The sequence below is a fragment of the Bos indicus x Bos taurus genome, unplaced genomic scaffold (assembly GCF_003369695.1).
Source record: "Bos indicus x Bos taurus breed Angus x Brahman F1 hybrid unplaced genomic scaffold, Bos_hybrid_MaternalHap_v2.0 tig00478925_arrow_arrow_obj, whole genome shotgun sequence".
Lineage (NCBI taxonomy): Eukaryota > Metazoa > Chordata > Mammalia > Artiodactyla > Bovidae > Bos > Bos indicus x Bos taurus.
In genome coordinates, this window is record NW_020868186.1 from 5,883 (window position 1) to 27,180 (window position 21,298).

General features: G+C 36.5%; 1 protein-coding gene across 1 annotated transcript; it reads left to right on the forward strand.

The window, feature by feature from the left end:
* The first annotated feature begins 1,246 nt into the window (after positions 1–1,246).
* LOC113889412 (phospholipid scramblase family member 5-like) lies at positions 1,247–21,049 on the forward strand. The gene is made up of 6 exons (XM_027536077.1): positions 1,247–1,804; positions 4,975–5,138; positions 10,096–10,138; positions 12,135–12,355; positions 14,574–14,735; positions 20,086–21,049. Exons 1-6 carry the CDS (start codon positions 1,792–1,794, stop codon positions 20,329–20,331), a joined length of 849 nt encoding a protein of 282 aa, XP_027391878.1. The 5' UTR covers positions 1,247–1,791; the 3' UTR covers positions 20,332–21,049.
* The last annotated feature ends 249 nt before the right edge of the window (positions 21,050–21,298 follow it).

Sequence of the window (21,298 nt, forward strand, 5' to 3'; positions counted from 1 at the left end):
TCCCTCTCCCACAGAGTCCATAAGCCTGTTCTACACATCAGTGTCTCTTTTGCTGTCTCGTATACAGGGTTATCGTTACCATCTTTCTAAATTCCATATATATGCATTAGTATACTGTATTGGTGTTTTTCCTTCTGGCTTACTTCACTCTGTATAATAGGCTCCAGTTTCATCCACCTCATTAGAACTGATTCAAATGTATTCTTTTTAATGGCTGAGTAATACTCCATTGTGTGTATGTACCACAGCTTTCTTATCCATTCATCTGCTGATGGACATCTAGGTTGCTTCCATGTCCTGGCTATTATAAACAGTGCTGCGATGAACATTGGGGTACAAGTGTCTCTTTCCCTTCACAGGTATTTTTAAGGCCTGCTCAGACAACCATTTTGCCTTTTGCATTTCTTTTTCTTGGGATGGTCTTGATCCCTGCCCCCTGTACAATGTCACGAACTCCCTTCCGTAGTTGTTCAGGCACTCTATCAGATCTAATCCCTTGAGTCTATTTCTCACTTCCACTAGATTTTTATACTTTGTTTTAAAATTGGTGCTCTGTTCAAAGTCAAAATTAGCTGGTCCCTTGTGACTATAATTTAAAATATCATGTTTGATAGTTCTAATAACAACTTACTTGCTTTAGATCAAAGTTTTATCAGATGCCCATGGCAAACATTAAGAAATTAATAAACATAAAATATAATTTAAAAATACTAGTCATATTTATATACCTTTTATGCAAAATGATAACTCGGATAACGGTAGCTCATTTCAACCTCGAACACTTCAAAACAACAACAAAAGAAACACCTCTTTGCCAAATAGGAAGAACCTACACTTTTGTTGCTCTACAACCTGTGAGCTGTCTTTATGATTTTTCATTACTATCTGTGCCTTCTCAGGCCACTTAACTATTTTTAGAAGTAGACAGTGTGGCTGATAAAGTAGTAAATCCAACTAATTCAATCTCTCCAAATTATATTAACCAGGCCACTGACTTGTTGAGCAAAATCTCCATGGGCATTGAGAAATATGAGCTGGCTAGTCAAGGTTACAGTTATTTTTTTTCCCTTGGAAAAAAATGCAACGCAGTTAAATATTACCTCTATGTTTCATTTAACTTTAGATTATTGAAGGTTTGCATTTTCAAATTCCTCTGGTTAATAAAATTCAAATAAAAATAAACTAAATATATATTTATGCATATAAATAGCATAAAATAATTCTTTTCTTGTTTGTTACAGGGAGACAGAGTGGGAAGAAATCCTGAGAAAACATAAGAATACGACTGCCCAAACATTTACAAAATTTAAAAAATATCTTTAGAACTGTCAGAAACCTACATGTGATAGAATGTTTTATCACAGACTCTGTTACAGGAGATTGCTAGAAATTAGAAAAATGAAATATTTCGGCTATTGCAGTGAGGGAAAAAATACATATTTCAAGAAATAATTTTTAAATATTAAATGGAAATACAGTCCATAAAAATAAGCATTGCGTATTTTCTTTCCTGGGTTTTTATTCTTTTCCAATTGGTCCTTCAGCCACCAAGTGGGATGATGGTTTGTGAGTAGTGTGTACTTTTTATGATGGCTTTGTCTCCTCCTGTTGTTCAAAATGATAAAACACAGCATCCGGAAGCTGCAAGGCTCTCCCTTCCTCTGGTGTTTGTAAGCTGACAAGAAGCAGACACCCTCTGAAGTTCTATGCCTGCTGTGTTTCTCTTTGCTGCAACAAGAAGAGCCTTTCTTTTAACCTGGCTGCCTTTGGATAAGTGACTCAGACATATTCATGGCCTCTAAAGGTAAGAGTAAATATAGACAGCTAATAATATTTCCCTTATGACTGAAAATATAGGTTGTAAGGTGTTACAATCAGTGAGATTGATACTTTAAAACCTGTCATTTAGTTCTCTGGAACTTTGTAGTTTTTAACTTTGAATGCCAAAGAGCATATTGCATTAAATATATTAAAAAAAAAAAAAAACAAACCCACTCTACCTAAAAGAATCCAAAAGTTAAGATATAAACAATGTTTTTGTTATCATAAATATAAACCTTAATGAGAAGAGCTGCAGAGCAAAATTTAGAATAGGAATATTTAATTCGAAACACAAGTTGATATTTCCAGTTTAAAGAGATTGGTAGAAAACTTTTCACACATAAGTTAAAAGTGTTATAGTTCAATATTTTTTAATTTCCTATCTGCTATTTAAAATATGTGATACAGGCATTTATTGTAGAGACTTAAACGTGTATTCTCAGGAGATCCTAGTAAATTTAATGGACTAGAAGCAAATATTTCTGAACAACGAAGCAAAGATCTTTGAAAATTTATTTGATGGTAAATTATACATAAAAACTAAACAGAAACTAATTTAAGCAAACAGATTAATTAAAGACTTTGGGAGGGGGGACTGGTAAATTCTCCTCACATCCCTGAAAATGTAAATCTCATTAGTGCTGTCTCAAAGAACTGCTCAGAAGAAAAGGGATATGCTGCTTTTAGGTAATGAGTTGCAATCTCACTAAAAACACTTGTGAAATGATATAAAAATGAAATTATAATGTGTTTTCATTCCATTATCAGAAGAAGCCATTAAACTCTGAGCTCTAATGAACAGTTTTATCATGAAGAATTGTGATCAGTATAATTGGTGGAAACCTTTTAACCTAATTACAAATAGGATTAACAGAGTCCACTGATTTAAAATATCCTAAATTAAATTAATGATCTACATCAGAGAAAAGTGTACACTTATTTGCTTCCTTTGTCAAACACACTTATGATGCTTTTTAACTTGAAACAAAGGAAGTAATTTTTTTTTCACTTTTTGTCACCATACACTAGTCTCTGAGTATCACTGGGAAAGTTCAAGCAAATTGTAAAATATAGACATGAAACTTCAAAATCATGAATTTTAATATATATGTGTCTCATTTTATATTTGAAGACAAAATCTTGGCACGTTCTTTCCTTCATTTAAGACTGACACTAAGACTCAGTCCGAAACATTTCATCACTTTATCAAGTAAGAGTTACAGCAACAACTGTAGCCTGTACGGTAAAGAGTTGCAGAGGATGTGAAATATTTATAAGCTGGTTATACATTTTTAAAACCGTAGATAGAAATTCAAAGCCAGATAGAAATTCAAAGGAGTTTCTTCTTCAACTCGTGGTCGTAGTCTTTGAAGAAACTTGTGACTAGAAAGCAATATTATGATCAAAATATGATTAATCTACCAAAAAGAGCAGTGATGTTCAGTAATGATAAGGGCTCAAGACTCAACTTAAGAGGTAAAACTTTAAGTAGAAAACTAACACTGTTTCTGCAACCCAGTCAAAATATTTAACAGATAAAGTGGGTAAAATATCTGTGAGAGGACCCTATAGAACTTAAAAATCTTGTTTCAGGGGCAAGTCACTTTATCATATTTTTGTGGAGTTTTATTCAAATAGATTTAAAGACATTATTTATACTGTCATGATGTTTTCTGGCCCATTAATCTGTATTGGCAGTTAGCATTTTCCCAGGGAATACAGGCTAGTTGGACATTTCACACATTTCACAGGCAGTTCCGTCAGCACCACTAAATCAAAGGATAGTCTGGACTTTGGATGCCATTAGAACTGAAGAAATATTTGTGTGGTCTGAAGTCCCCTAGTTAGTAAAAACAAAAGCAATTTATGAACACTTTGGTCTCAAACTTAAAGTTTGAGAAAAACAGGCATTCCCAGGATGATCTAAACTGAACAGAAGCTTCAGTTTAGATCTTCAAAGGCTCTGCTACTCCAATGTAAGCCAAAATCCCAGAAGAGCAAGCAAGTGATCTCAGAATGGTGTTCTCAGAAGTGTCTGACTGAGCCTCACTTCCTAGTAAAGACTTTGGATGTGATCTGGGCTGCAGTACATTAACGCTCATGTGCTCATACAGGATATGTTTGGGAGACAATGAACATGAGTTTGAGCAAATTCTGGGAGATAGTGAAGGACAGGGAAGCCTGGCATGCTGCAGATCATGGGGTCGCAAAGACTCAGAAAAGACTCAGTGACTGAACAACAATGAACAACAAACTTAGACTATTTTGAAGACCTATGAATGGGAAGGACAAGGAAAACTGCAAATTCTCAAGCTCCATCCCCACTCCATCCACTGAATCAGAAAGTCTGGAGTGAGCCCAGCAATGTGTGTTTTGCTAAACCCTCCATGGTGGTTTTTGGTCTTCCCAGGTTGCACTAGAGGTAAAGAACCCATTTGCCAATGCAGAAGACATAAGACACGTAGGTTCGATCGCTGGATTGGGAAGGTCGCCTGGAGAAGGAAATGGCAACCCACTCCAGTATTCTTAACTGGCAACACCCATGGACAGAGGAGACTGGTGGTCTATAGTCCATGGGGTCACAAAGAGCCAGACACGACTGAAACAACTTAGAGGCAGGCCAGGGGGTTCTGCTGCAGGCTAAAGTACAAGAACCGCTGAATTAAATCTATGCATAGTGGAATGACTGATGAAAAGAGAAAATAATCTTGGAAATTATGAGGCAATTTCATAATATTTGAAGAAAGGAGAATATACCCAAAAGTCATTAAGTATGATTCAAAACGTATGTCTAAGGTCATCCTTTTATGAGTAGAGAATACCTAGTTTATTTAGTCATTGATTTTCCATTTGTAGTTTATAATCTTTCAGTTCTTTGAGTAGAAGTTTCACTTGCTTTCAAAAACATATTTTCTAAAATGATTTATTTTGCCCAAATTATCCAACTTTTTCTCACAACTACATTCCTTTTTCTCTGGGTTCAAGATGAAGTGGTGGTGACAGTGAATATAGAAAATGAAGGAAGGGGCACTGAAGGGAGAGGCTAGGTGGGAGATACTCTACCATGTGAATTAAGCAGCAGGAAATATTACAAGACGACTAAATAAAATGGTCTACATTTACATATGGGCTGGAACTGTCATTCTCTTGCAGATGCAGAGAACCAAAGAAGCAGAGGTCCGCCTGGCTTTCTTCCGGGAGCTTCAGACCCAGACCATGGTCTTCACATCTTACCTTCCAATCCAGGGGACCAAGTATGGCAGCGGGGTCCCCCTCCACCAGGGAATCTCCCTCCTGGTCTAGAATATTTAAGCCAGGTGCTTTTCTCTCTCTATTTCTGCAAAGTTTTTTTCCCTTTAAGACAAATACAAACTTGGTTTCTTCCCCTCCAATCAAGACTAAAACCTTCAGTAAATAACTTATTGAAGTGAGAAAAGCATTATACAATCTGTCTTTTATTTATTTCTATTACTTGGCAAGAAACTTTTGCCTTGTTTTATAACCACTTCTATTTTCCTTATTTACCTGACACAGAGAGAAGACTAAACATTTTTGATTGAGCTGTTTAGCACCTTATCCTTCTTCTCCTCATTGCTCAAGGTGTCAGCAAATTTAAATCCTAGAGGAATTGTCTAATTTGTCTAGTCACTTACAGTTATTTAATTAAAGGATATTAATTGAGTACCTGTTATAAACAAGGCACGTAAATGGTATAAAAACCTAGTTCCTCTCACCCAAACGTTCTGCAACCTTTTTGGCAAAGACAAATTAAAAGTGTTGACTTTTAATTTGGGCAGGTGTACAGAGAAGAGAGGGCTTCCTTGGTGGCTCAGGGGTAAAGAATCCACCTGCAATGCAGGAGACACAGGTTCAATCTCTGAATCAGGAAGATTCCCTGTGAAAGAAAATGGCAACCCACTCCAGTATTCTTGCCTGGGAAATCCCACGGACAGAGGAGCTGCCTGTGCTACAGTCCATGGGGTCGCAACAGTTGGACAAGACTTAGTGACTAAACAATAAAAGAGAAGAGAAAGGCTGCTAAAGATCAACGTACTCAGGAGAGACTTTCTCAATGAGTTGAGAGCTTAACATCGTCAACTGAATCTCAAAAGGTGGATGGAAATCCAAGAGAAATCAAGCTATCAAGTTAGCATTACTGTCTTCTGATACTTTTGCCATCTCTGAGCCAATTTGCTTGAAAGATCATATTAAGTATAGTCACTGTTCTAGTCATTGGAGGGTAAGCAGTGATTCAAGCCTTATAATAAATCAGTCAAGAAATATCATCTGAATTTTATGGCATATAAGTTGCAATTGACATTTGTATATATTATTGATGCTTTAATATTTATCTTACACACGATTAGAAATACACTAATATTGAGATGTCAGCACATGTGCTGCAATTTTCAGCTTGTTTGGCACTCTTTCTAACTATAAAGTCTAACTCCTTTATCAAAATCAAATCTCTGTGTTAATTCCCTTAAGGTGCAAGAGATTTCTGTTATGCCTGATAGGGTTTAAGCTGCACACAGCATATGTTCCTGGGAAAATGTTTATAATTGCAGATGCCTTCTCCAGAAACCCACTGGCAGACAAATGTACTTTAGAGACTGGAGAGCTCAGGGAGATATGTAAAAGAGCTGGAAAAGCTAACCTACCATCTTCCATCTGCAGAAAGGATCAGCTGTAATAGCTGACTAGAGTTGATTAACTGCTGCAAGCTGTTTGGGAATGTTGTCAGACAAGGTTTCGCCAAGTATAAAAGTGATATACCAGTGCCAGAGGGCTGGGGTTTGATGATCACATATGGCCATCACATATTCTTCTTCCATCCATGAACGATGACATACCCAGAGCCAGATGCTTGACATGAACACACTTTTTTTTCATATTTGATAGAGATATGAGCCCACTGGCTTCAGTTCTAAAACAAAGTCAATTTTCCAAATGTATACCTTTGGTACTCTTTTTCAGAAAACAAAAATATTTCACAAATTGGTGGGTATTTTCCTTCAAAGGGAATGGATTTTATAGTCTTTATATTAAAGAACACATTTGCTTTAAAGCAGTGCATACAGAACAGGATGAATAAGCATTTAAAAAGTTTAATACTTCCAGTTTGTGAGAAACATATATATATACATATATGAAGAATTTTGTAAGCTTTTATCTAAAAACCACAATAAAATTATGAATATTTGAAAATAGTGCATGCTTCAATAAACAAACAGGAACATATTCAATAAAAATGCTTCCAAATTAAAATCTCAATGTAAATATTTAAAAAATCACCTACTCTCTTTTAATCATTATTATCCAGTAACTATTGATAATCATATTTTCACTAACAAATTGAAAATAAACTCCCAGGTGGCAAGTGTATGTGTGTGTCTGTGTATATGTTTATATACACATACATATAAAAATATTTGTATGTACATATATATTTACATATGTATGTGTATACATATATGTTGTTCATGTATTATAGATTGTCCTGAGTCACTTCAGTCATGTCTGACTCTTTGTGACTGCATGGAAAGTAGCCTGCCAGGTTTCTCTGTCCATGGAATTCTCCAGCCAAGAATATTGGAGTGGGTTGCCATTTCCTTCTCCAGGGGATGGATCGAACTATATTCATTCCAAGTTAAATTAACATATTCATAATAGTCAATAACATTTTATTCTATAAGCATCAAAGGATGACTTTTATTTAGTCACCTACAGATCAGAGTACTGAGTTAAAATTTATAAAGGCACATGTAAGATTCCATTTATTTTGAAGTACTAGGTTGACCAAAAGTTTCTTATGGTTTTCCTGTAACATCTTATGGAAAAATCCAAATGAACTTTTTGGCCAACCCAATACATATATTAAATTGAATCATTGATACCTGTAAGCCTGATAAATTATACATATGGATTGTACATACATTTCCAAGGCTGTCATTCGGTGTCCATTCTGAAGCTTTCTTACTGTAGGAGTGCTCTGCTTGTCCTAACACCTGAATACAGGATGTAATCTGTTTAAAGTTTCCAACAATTCCTGGTCCATCAATTAATAGCAAAAGATGAAAAGGCTCTTTTGGACCATAGTTTATAAGTGGCCCAGGGCTACTTAAAGGAAACTAGAAGAACAACCAAAACCAGGACCCTCATATCCAGGAGTGTTGTCCACAGAGAGAGATCACATTCGAGGTTATTAGAGACGATGAGTGAGTATAAGAGTAAATAGGGAGGAAAGGTACTCAGAAGTTCCACAGTGTCACTTAAGAATTGTTTCTCCCAGTTCCTAAGATTAGTTAAGTTATGCTGGTACAGCAGAGTAGAGAGCAAGTTGAAATCCATGGTATCACTGCCTGGGTTCATATCCCAGCCTAACCACTTACAAGCTCTATGATCTTGAGCAAAACCACTTTCTTTCTCTGGGATTGTTTCCTCACATGTTACATGTAATGATATCCTGTTCTCTGATGTGTGTGAGGACTAAATCAGACACTATGTCAAATATCTAGCACAGTGACTACCTCAAGGTGGTCATTAAATAAACAACCACTATTATTAGATGTTAGAGATGCACATTTATCCTTTTCAGCCAATAGTCTCTAAAGTTCAGGGCTGAAACTTGATCCATGACATAAATAGTCAAAGTTCCTAAACTCAAACCTTACTTGCGCACCCCAAAACTTCTTCTCCATCTCTAAGTTATGCCTACACACTGGGGGGAAGAAAGTGCTAGTCACTCTGTCGTGTCCAACTCTTCAACACCCCATGAACTATAGCCCACCAGGCTACAGTCCATGGAATTCTCCAGGTAAGAATACTGAAGTGGGTAGCCATTCCTTCTCCAGGGGATCATCCCCACCCAGGGATCAAACCCGGGTGTCCCTCCTTGAAGGCAGATACTTTACCATCTGAGCCTCCATAGATGCACTGCTAAATAATCATGCGTGCCCCTTCTCTTCTGTCAACCCTCCTTTTCCCTCAAAAGAGGAAAACAGAACTAACAACACTACATAACAAAGACCAATTCCGATTTCTTAAAGATTTAATCGTAGTTGTTTAAATATGTTCTAGAATATCTTATATCATAAATTATTTTTGTAAAAAATATATCTGTGAATCTTGGAGAGGAGGGCATATGTACACTCTTATCAGTAATAAGAAGAAATGATACTAGCTTTTACCTCTACCTCAGGATATACAAGAAGAATGAAGGAAATAAGATAATTTCATATTTTCAGGGTTTGTGATTGCCCAATCAATTCCAAATGTTAACAATTACTACATTTATTTGAAAGTTATCAGTGAGTTTGTTAATGTGAAAAGAGAATAAAGTGAAAATTTTAAGGCAAAATAGAAAATTAAGCATTCAAAAAGGCAATAATCAGTACTGTATTCAGTGCTCATGATTTTATCTTAGTGAATCTTTAAATGCTGCATATGAAAATTAAAATATACACAGATAAAATTCATTCTAAGAACATATTTTAAATATTTCCTTAAAAAAACCCATTTGTATTATATTCTGTTTAACACAGTCACATCTCAGCTACCTGTGACTAATTTATCTCTGTAAATTAACTTCATTTCTAATTGCATAGGCAAGTTTTAATGTGTCATTCATTTAGAAGCTAACTCTTTTCTGCTTAAACTGGTATTTTGTTGACAGGATTTATGGATTTTTTTCCCTTAGTTCAAAGAAAAGTGTGACTGAAGAAAGAAATTAAAGAATTGCCTTTCTCAGCTTTAACAGACTTTTCATCACAATCAGGAATGAGTTACTACCTGACAGAGTGAAGTAGTTAGGGCTGAGAGGAGAGGCCAAGCATGCAGATCATTACTGTTTGTATCCTCTTGGTTCATTTCTTTTAAAGAGAGAGTGAGAAAGAAGTTTAAAACCTCATAGGCATTCTTATTCAGAGACTGTTTAAAAATATTCTCAAGGGTATTGGTATAATTTCCAAGAGCTATCTTATCACCACAGGAAAAACACAGAGCTAACCACAGTTCCTATTCTTATTCAGAGCAATTTTGCTTTGAAATTTTCAAGGTTCTTGTAATTTTTACTTGAGTAAAAACCATGTTAGCTTTTTTAATTTTTTTCCTTCATTATAAAACGTGAGTTGTTTTCTACCATTTTCCACACAGAGAACATGAAAAACACCTAATTTCATGAGTCCAGTAAACAGGTTAATAGTAATAGCTGCAAAGGTTTTCAAAGACCTGTGATGTAATACTTTGTATTTCCTTCATGTCATCTTTTAACAGTTAGACCTGATAATTATACACCAGCAGGTGGAGCTTCTTGGAAGTAAGTACATTCTGTAATTATTAAAATTGTTAAATCATTAAAATTATTAAAGTATTTTATAAAGTTAAATGTTTAGGAGAGAATTAAATAAAAAAGAGCACTAGGTCTATTTTTTTTTCTGGGAAAGGTTTTTTAATTTATTTTTTAATTGAAGGATAATTGCTTTACAGAATTGTGTTGTTTTTTGTCAAACACCAACATGAATCAGCCATAGGTATACATATGTCCCCTCCCTGTTGGACCTCTCTCCCACTGAAAGTAAAATTATTAGTCTGATATACATAAGCCTAAAAGCATAAAACTCCCCAAATCTTTGATGATATTGTCATTAGGAATGTAATATTATTTTTAATCTTGAAGTAATAAAAGCTACTTGGTCATTTCCATGGCTGTTAATAATTTAAATTTTCTTAACAATTTCAGACATGGAAATTGAGGCTGAGACCAACAAAAAACCATCAAAATAAAGTTCTACTGTTTTATCATACTGTCAGTGATTCATCAAAAACCAAGTCATTTAACAGGGCACAAATTTATAATGCTGAATACTCAAATTACTTGAGTATGTTTGTCCTTAATATTCTAGATAACACCTAAAGTATGTCAAAATTGAAATAAATAGATAGCATGAAGCTGTAGTTCAGTTCAGTTCAGTCAATCAGTCGTGTCCGACTCTTTGCGACCCCATGAATCGCAGCACACCAGGCCTCCCTGTCCATCACCAACTCCCGGAGTTCACTCAGACTCAAGTCCATCGAGTCAGGGATGCCATCCAGACATCTCATCCTCTGGCGTCCCCTTCTCCTCCTGCCCCTAATCCCTCCCAGCATCAGAGTCTTTTCCAATGAGTCAACTCTTCGCATGAGGTGGCCAAAGTACTGGAGTTTCAGCTTTAGCATCATTCCTGCCAAAGACATCCCAGGGCTGATCTCCTTCAGAATGGACTGGTTAGATCTCCTTGCAGTCCAAGGGACTCTCAAGAGTCTTCTCCAATACCAAATTTCAAAAGCATCAGTTCTTCGGCTCTCAGCCTTCTTCACAGTCCAACTCTCACATCCATACATGACCACAGGAAAAACCATAGCCTTGACTAGACAGACCTTTGTTGGCAAAGTGATGTCTCTGCTTTTCAATATGCTATCTGGGTTGGTCATAACTTTTCTTCCAAGGAGTAAGCGTCCTTCAATTTCATGGCTGCAGTCACCATCTGCAGTGATTTTGGAGCCCGGAAAAATAAAGTCTGACACTGTTTCCACTGTTTCCCCATCTATTTCCCATGAAGTGATGGGACCAGATGCCATGATCTTCGTTTTCTGAATGTTGAGCTTTAAGCCAACTTTTTCACTCTCCACTTTCATTTTCATCAAGAGGCTTTTTAGTTCCTCTTCACTTTCTGCCATAAGGGTGGTGTTATCTGCATATCTGAGGTTATTGATATTTCTCCCAGCAATCTTGATTCAAGCTTGTGCTTCTTCCAGTCCAGCGTTTCTCATGATGTACTCTGCATATAAGTTAAATAAGCAGGGTGACAATATACAGCCTTGACGTACTCCTTTTCCTATTTGGAAGCAGTCTGTTGTTCCATGTCCAGTTCATAGATATAGTAGTACCAAATAGATTTTTAGATAGAATCATTAGTTTCACTGTGAGTTGTCCCAGTAAATTCCATAACAATGACAGAATAATTTGAGTATGATCCTTCTTTAGAGCATTGCTTCCCTAGTTGTAAAGTACCACAAGTGTCCAAATAAGTCATATAACTGGAATCAAAATTTATCAATTGCACAGCTCTTTTCGCAGAGTCTGCTTTGATTTCTATGGCTAAATCCTCAAAATTTAGAGTACAGAAATAGATTTGTCTGAAGAAGATACCATGTACTTAATAACTAACCAGTCATGCTGCTTTCTTCTAATAACACTACTATTTTTACTCATATAAAGGTTTGATACTAAGCAGTAGCATGATTTTGATAATTTTTTTTTTTTGCTCCATTAGTGATACTGGGCACTGAGACCGCCAACAAATATGAGATTAAAAACAGCTTGGGACAAAGAATATACTTTGCAGTGGAGGAAAGCATCTGCTTCAACCGTACTTTTTGTTCCACTCTGCGATCATGCGTTCTGAAGATCACCGATAACTCAGGTCAAGAGGTGATTACAGTCAACAGGCCCTTGAGGTGTAACAGCTGCTGGTGCCCTTGCTACCTACAAGAGGTTAGTCACTGACCTGGGTGTGCTTTTATTTTCCACAATTGGAAAGGTTAGCAATTATTTCTTTAATAAATGACATGCAGCTGGCGATACAAGGTCATTAACCTTTCAATTGTTGAATTAGAATGTTGCTCCTTTAAGATCAGAACAGCTTAAGGATTTGGTGATTCACTAATTTTTTTTTTTTTTTCATTTCCAATGAAAAACTATAGTGGCTTCCGTGGTGGTAACTTGGAAAGACAGCTCATGTATCATGTAAATGAGACACATCCTCCTGAATCTCTGTATTAGCTAGGTAATATCTGTAAGTTCCACCATTAAGCAGATCTACTCTTCATCTTCTCATTGGTACAAAGTTCAGGGAGTGCTGAGTGATACTAAACTCTCCTAAAGGAATCTCCTGGGTCAGTATTATTTTTAGAACAGTATCTCATGTTCCATTTACCCATTTATGACAAACTTCAAGGTTCAGCAAAGAGTGTGTTATTCTTCTAGAGGGAATCATTTGATTATTATATTTTAATATATAATAGATTTTTATCACCTTTTAGTAAATGTATAGTAATAACTTTCATGGACATGATGCAGTTAAGTTTATGTGGAATATATACCTACTTTGATTTCTTTGATATCAGGAACCTCTAAGTGAGAAGAAATAGATTTTACTCTCTACATTTTGCAATAGAGGAAACTGAGGCTTAGAGGGGCCTCACCTATGATCACACGTCTAGAATATATCGTAAGAGGGATTTGATCCAGGTATCTTTTTTCAAACCCAAGTTTCTTTATTGAGGACCTATGTATAAATATTGTACTTAGCACAATGGGAAGTAAATATTAATACAGAACTCTCCTTAAGTAGAGAAGTTTCTAACAATATATGTTGAAGCTAATTCTGCAACTCTTTATAGGCAATTATCTGGTCAAGTGATAGGATTGCTAAGGTACTCAAATTCTTGCAGCCCAAGAATTTTCATCCTTTTACTGGGGATATTCAATATCTAATATGCCCCAAGATGCTAAAGTCAGTATAACCCAGAATATGCACCCATTATAACATTTCTGACAGTTAATATTTTATTTCAAAGTAACCCCATGTCGACGACAGAGGATGAGATGGCTGGATGGCATCACCAACTCGATGGATGTCGGTTTGAGTGAACTCCGGGAGTTGGTGATGGACAGGGAGGCCTGGCGTGGTGCGATTCATGGAGTCGCAAAGAGTCAGACACGACTGAGTGACTGAACTGAACTGAACTGAACCCCATGTCACATAAATTAAACATAGGATGCATCCTAATACTGATTAGTATATTTTTAATTTGGTTGAAATCAAATCAATTACTTTAGAAGTGATCCTAGAACAAATCTATGTAATTCTAAGAAGTCTTGTTGAGAATACCTTTATCTATCCAAAAACACTACAGACATGCACATAAAACTATGAATTTAACAAGAAAAGACAAAGAGAGATCAGATGATGGAGAGTTGGCTTGATTTAAAAGCAAACAATATTCATCATTTTCACCCACTCCAGCTTATTTTATTAATACAAAGTATTTGAATTGGCTAAATAAATATGTTGAAATACAGTATTATGGACAATTAAGAAATTAGGGGGATGAATGATAATGGAGCAAAATACTAGTCAGCTCTGAAAATGCAAATGATATTCTTTTAATGCTTTGGACAAAATGAAACAGAAATCACATTGGTGTGTAACAACTGTAACTCTGCAAGAAGCATTTGTTAGCACAGAGAAGCTGAAGTTGATAAATCAAAGAGGAAAAAAAAATTATAAGAATCAAGAAGTGAGGCTTAAAAATAGATGTGTGTTGTGACAACAACCAAGAGGGGATAAATATGAAGTATATTATAGGAAACAACTTCAATGCTTGTCCAACTATTGTACTTGGAACAGACATGGCAAAGAAGCCAGTATCCCAGGGTCAGAAGACAGGCCTGGGGTAGGTTTTCCTTAGGGAATGAAGATCAAAGACATGGACTTTTAGTGGCTCATGAGGAATCTATACAGTGAATTTCTTTGTTTCTAAAAATTATTTTAAAAATCCAGTATAGCATAGAAGCAGATATTTAGAATCTTTTATATACTGTTTAGAAGTAAGCAGACAAAAAAAAAAAAGAAGTAAGCAGACATTATAGTAAAATTAAAATACAATAACCTTAGGAAATCTTATTTTATTATTATCTCTTCCTACAGTTAGAAATCCAAGCCCCTCCTGGTTCTATAGTTGGTTATGTTGCACAGAAGTGGGACCCCTTTCTGCCTAAATTCACAATCCAAAATGCAAACAAAGAAGATATTTTGAAAATTGTTGGTCCTGGTGCAACATGTGGCTGTTTTGGCGATGTGGATTTTGAGGTATGATTGACAAATGAAGGACTGTTTCACTTAGGTCCTGATTTTTTGCAACATAATTCAATTTTTTAAATGTTCAAATCATGAAATATTTCTGAAATAAATTCAGAAAATAATATATTTGTGAAATAATGGAATAAGTAATATTGTACATGCCCATAATAACTCATAATTCCAGAGATATAAGTTCAAGAATTTTTTTTAGAACATACTACAAAAATTTGATGTGTGTGGAATTATAGCACCTATGGTATAAAGCAAATATATTTAGTTTAGAATCACTGAAATCACATCTTCTTTCCTATATCCCTGGTGGTAACATATCCCAAATCTGATCTCAAGAGCACACTCCATTAAAATATCATTAATTTAAAAGCTATGTAAGTAAGACTTGCTAACTTCATTTTGTATAACAATCTATTCTCATATAAACATATGTGTGTAAATCAGAAAGCAGTAAGTACTTGCAAATTCAATGTGTAATATGAACTATCTTAGCAGCTTTGTTCAGTTGCTAGGTGGTGTCCAATGCTTTGTGACCCCATGGACTGCAGCATGCCAGCCTTCCGTATCTTTCACGATCTCCCAGAGTTTGCTCAAATTCACATCCATTGAGTTGGTGATGCTATCTAAACACCTCATTTTCTGCTGCCCTCTTTTCCTTTTCCTTAACAGTTTTGCCTAGAAATAAATCTTAGAGGAAATAGTCTAAAGTATGTACTCCTCAATTATAAGGCTTATTTTTATTCTATACTCTTAGGAAAGTTATGCCAAGAATTTTGGAGTTATGACAGCCCATTTTGTAAAATGTACATTGTATTCTAGGTGAGTCATGTGCCCTGAAATCCTGTAAACTTAATGTCCTATGTGAGATACACATGAATGAATAGAGTGAATAAACAAAAAAGAAATACATACTTTAGACTATTTCCTCTAAGATTATTTCTAGGAAAAACTGTTAAGGAAAAGGAAAAGAGGGCAGCAGAGAATGAGATGGTTAGATAGCATCACCAACTCAATGGATGTGAATTTGAGCAAAATATTATACAGTGGAAGTGAGAAATAGATTTAAGGGACTAGATCTGATAGATAGAGTGCCTGATGAACTATGGACTGAGGTTTGTGACATTGTGCAGGAGACAGGGATCAAGACCATCCCCATGGAAAAGAAATGCAAAAAAGCAAAATGGCTGTCTGAAAAGGACTTACAAATAGCTGTGAAAAGAAGAGAGGTGAAAAGCAAAGGAGAAAAGGAAAGATATAAGCATCTGAATGCAGAGCTCCAAAGAATAGCAAGAAGAAGAAAAAAAAAAGCCTTCCTCAGTGTTCAATGCAAAGAAATAGAGGAAAACAACAAAATGGGAAAGACTAGAGATCTCTTCAAGAAAATTAGAGATACAAAGGGAACATTTCATGCGAAAATGGGCTCAATAAAGGACAGAAATGGTATGGACCTAACAGAAGCAGAAGATATTAAGAAGACGTGGCAAGAATACACAGAAGAACTGTACAAAAAAGATCTTCATGACCCAACTAATCACGATGGTGTGATCACTCACCTAGAGCCAGACATCCTAGAATGTGAAGTCAAGTGGGCCTTAGAAAGCATCACTACGAACAAAGCTAGTGGAGGTGATGGAATTCCAGTTGAGCTATTTCAAATCCTGAAAGGTGATGCTGTGAAAGTGCTGCACTCAATATGCAAGCAAATTTGGAAAACTCAGCAGTGGCCACAGGACTGGAAAAGGTCAGTTTTCATTCCAATTCCAAAGAAAGGCAATGCCAAAGAATGCTCAACTACCGCACAATTGCACTCATCTCACATGCTAGTAAAGTAATGCTCAAAATTCTCCAAGCCAGGCTTCAGCAGTACGTGAACCATGAACTTCCAGATGTTCAAGCTGGTTTTAGAAAAGGCAGAGGAACTAGAGATCAAATTGCCAACATCCGCTGGATCATTGAAAAAGCAAGAGAGTTCCAGAAAAACATCTATTTCTTCTTTATTGACTCAGTCAAAGCCTTTGACTGTGTAGATCACAATAAACTGTGGAAAATTCTTCAAGAGATGGGAATACCAGACCACCTGACCTGCCTCTTGGGAAACCTATATACAGGTCAGGAAGCACCAGGTTCAATGCACGATGCTGGATGCTTGGGGCTGGTGCACTGGGACGACCCAGAGGGATGGTATGGGGAGGGAGGAGGGAGGAGGGTTCAGGATGGGGAACACATGAGAAATAAAAAAAAAAAAAAAAGAACTGGACATGGAACAACAGACTGGTTCCAAATAGGAAAAGGAGTACGTCAAGGCTGTATATTGTCATCCTGCTTATTTAACTTCTATGCAGAGCACATCATGAGAAATGCTGGGCTGGAAGAAGCACAAGCTGGAATCAAGATTGCTGGGAGAAATATCAATAACCTCAGATATGCAGATTACACCATCCTTATGGCAGAAAGTGAAGAGGAACTAAAAAGCCTCTTGATGAAAGTGAAAGTGGAGAGTGAAAAAGTTGGCTTAATGCTCAATATTCAGAAAACTAAGATCATGGCATCTGGTCCCATCACTTCATGGGAAATAGATGGGGAAACAGTGGAAACAGTGTCAGACTTTATTTTGGGGGGATCCAAAATCACTGCAGATAGTGACTGCAGCCATAAAATTAAAAGATGCTTACTCCTTGGAAGGAAAGTTATGACCAACTTAGATAGCATATTAAAAAGCAGAGACATTACTTTGCCAACCAAGGTCTGTCTAGTCAAGGCTATGGTTTTTCCAGTGGTCATGTATGGATGTGAGAGTTGCACTGTGAAGAAAGCTGAGTGCCAAAGAATTGATGCTTTTGAACTGTGGTGTTGGAGAAGACTCTTGAGAGTCCCTTGGACTGCAAGGAGACCCAACCAGTCCATTCTAAAGGAAATCAGCCCTGGGTGTTCTTTGGAAGGAATGATGCTAAAGCTGAATGATGCTAAAGCTGAAACTCCAGTACTTTGGCCACCGCATGTGAAGAGTTGACTCATTGGAAAAGACTCTGATGCTTGGAGGGAATGGGGGCAGGAGCAGAAGGGGACGATAGAGGATGAGATGGCTGATGGCATCACCGACTCGATGGACCTGAGTCTGGGTGAACTCCAGGAGTTGGTGATGGACAGAGAGGCCTGGCGTGCTGCAGTTCATGGGGTTGCAAAGAGTCGAACACGACTGAGCGACTGAACTGAACTGAACTGAACTGAACTGAACTGAACTAAGAGTTTTAATATTTATGGTATTGTTTTTTAGTCGCTAAGTCATGTCCTACTCTTTGGCAAACCCATTGACTGTAGCTTTTCAGGCTCCTCTATCCATGGGATTCTCCACTCAAGAATACTGGAGTGGGTTACCATTTCCTTTTCCAGTGGATCTTCCTGACCCAGGGATCAAACCACATCTCCTGCATTGGCAGGTGGATTCTTTACCAGTAAGCCACCATAAATCCCATTTATGGTATAGAGATGACCTAAGTAACTTCCTTTATTTTCTATCTTCTACTTCCACACAGAAAGTGAAAGTTTATATCACTTTAAGCCTTTGAATGAGAAACAGGGCAAGTAAATGAATAGTGGATAGTTTAATTCTAGATTCCTTCTAGTTGAAAAGAACTATAGACTTTTTCATGTGAAATTATTAGTCTGAATTTATGTGGTACATTAGCCCAGAGAAGTTTTTCAAATGAAAAATAGGACTTAGGTTAGTTATAAAGGAATGACCTTGTAAATGTCTGAGTATAACACAAAAATGAAATTAAGCAATGACTTGTAATATCTTCAAGAGATGGAATACCAGGCCACCTGACCTGCCTCCTGAGTAATCTGTGTGCAGGTCAAGAAACAACAGTTAGAACTGAAAATGGAACCACAGACTTGTTCCAAATCAGGAAAGGAGCATATCAAGGCTATATATTGTCACCCTGCTTATTTAACTTATATGCAGAGTACATCATGAGAAATGCTGGAATGGATGAAGCATAAGCTGGAATCTAGATTGCTGGAAAAAATATCAATAACCTCAGATACACAGATGACACCACCCTTACGGCAGAAAGTGAAGAAGAACTAAAGAGCCTCTTAATGAAAGTGAAGAGGAGAGTGAAAAGTTGGCTTAAAACTCAACATTCAGAAAACTAAGATCATGGCATCTGGTCCCATCACTTCATGGCAAATAGATGGGGAAACAATGGAAACAGTGGAAGATTTATTTTTGGGGGCTCCAAAATCACTGCAGATGGTGATTGCAGCCATGAAATTAAAAGACACTTGCTCCTTGGAAATAAAATTTATTACCAACCTAGACAGCATATTAAAAAGCAGACATTACTTGGCCAAAAAAGGTCCATCTAGTTAAAGCTATGGCTTTTCCAGTAGTCATGTATGGATGTTACAGTTGGACTATAAAGAAAGCTGAGCACCAAAGAATTGATGCTTTTGAACTGTGGTGTTGGAGAAGACTCTTGAGAATCTCTTGGACTGCAAGGAGATCCAACCAGTCTATCCTAAAGGAAATCAGTCCTGAATATTCGCTGGAAGAACTTATGCTGAAGCTGAAACTCCAATACTTTGGCCACCTGATGTGAAGAACTGACTCATTGGAAAAGACCCTGATGCTGGGAAAGATTGAAGGGGGAGGAGAAGGGGATGACAGAGGAGGAGATGGTTGGATGGCATCACTGACTCAATGGACGTGAGTTTGAGTAAACTCTGGGAGTTGGTGATGGACAGGGAGGGCTGGCATGCTGCAGTCCATGGGGTCACAAAGAGTCAGACACAACTGAGTGACTGAAGTGAACTGATAATATTTAAGCAAATCAGTAATTATAAAATTTTACCAATAAAAAAATAAATTATACTTGGAAATTAATTTTATCTAAAAAATTTCCTCTAAAATCTTTCTCAAAAATATTCTTTCTTTGTTTCTTTTCTTTTTTTTTTTTGCATGAAGAATTCAGATTTAAAATATGGACCTCAGGTAGAAGGATTATCATCATGGTTAGACTATGTAATTTAAACTATGTACCTGCTGCCATCTTGTGGCAGTCTGGCCTTAATTACTTATTGCAGTTAAATTCTCAATCCGCATACAGAAAGGAGAAAAAAAGATTATGATGGTTAAAAAAAATGTCAGAAAAACAAAATTCCTGAATAACAAACTGGAAAGTTAAATTTACAAACCTAAGATTATATAAAGGAATGAGTGCCATTGAATTGTCATTTAAAGATGATGAATAAAATTATTCTTATATGTCATGAAGTAAACATGGAAAAATGTAAATCATAGGTTTCACCTTCAAATTTACAGCCTCTTATTTTCTTTTCAAAGGTGAAGACCATTAATGAAAAGCTTACAATTGGAAAGATTTCCAAGTACTGGTCAGGCTTTGTGAACGATGTTTTCACCAATGCTGACAACTTTGGGATTCACGTTCCTGCGGACCTCGATGTGACAGTCAAAGCAGCCATGATTGGTGCTAGCTTTCTGTTTGTAAGTGTGGTCTTAAAGATTGAGGTGGTTTATTTCTTTCCTTTTCACTTGTCAGTTATTACAGAGCCATCCCGTTTCACATAGTTTTTACCCCACAGAGTCAGTTTTATACACGGAAGGCTAGTTTGTGGCCAACAGTGTTTAGAAGTCAGAATGTAACAGCCTGCATTCATATTGGGTAGCCTTCCTCCAGTGGCCCTCAAACCCCCTCTTCTCAAGGATGGATTCCCTATCTACATCCTACTCATCGTTTCTCAATATTTGAATTAGCCTTCTCTTTCGACTTTCAACTTTTTCTTATTTTCACTTCCAGTGAAAAATATGTAAACACAAATAATCACATTATTTATCCTGGGTAAGGTTCAGGGCTGTTTAATTGCTTACCAAGGAGTCAGGTGATATTCAAAATGTGAAAAGTGCAGTTTTCTTGCCCTTCTAATAACTACACAGGTACGTGAGTAAACAGAGATGAGTTAATATATAGCAGTTTCTATTATTACAAAGATATAATGTCTTTGTCTTTTCTTCTCAATTTAACAATTTCATCAAAAACATTTTCTTCTAGATTGCTGATGAAAGAATCGAAGTCAAGTGATACTTGTGCCAAACTCTGACCTGATTTTCTCTGTTCCCCACTTTCCTTCTAATTTTTCCCTCATTGCTTACCTTTTTCAGCTCTTGCACTCACAAAAGTTCATGGAATTTTAAAGTAAACCTTCATTCTTCCTCTCATGTTATTCTTCAAGGCTTTAGGATCCTAAATCTTATGGTTATGTTAATATGTGCTACTGTGGGCAAAAAAGTGGTCCTATTTACTTAGGCTCTTCTAGAGACACTTGAGAGTTATATTAACTAAAAATAATTCCTTGGTGATGCCATTCATAGATACTTAGAGTTTAATTAAAATAAATATAGTAGCACTTTTTCTGACAACAGCTTTAGAGAAATTATTTTAACTTATTGATTCCCTATCATGGGTAGAGATAGAATTAATATCAATACACAGAGTGCTAGGCTTTTATACTAAGTTGTCTCTTACTCCATTTTCATC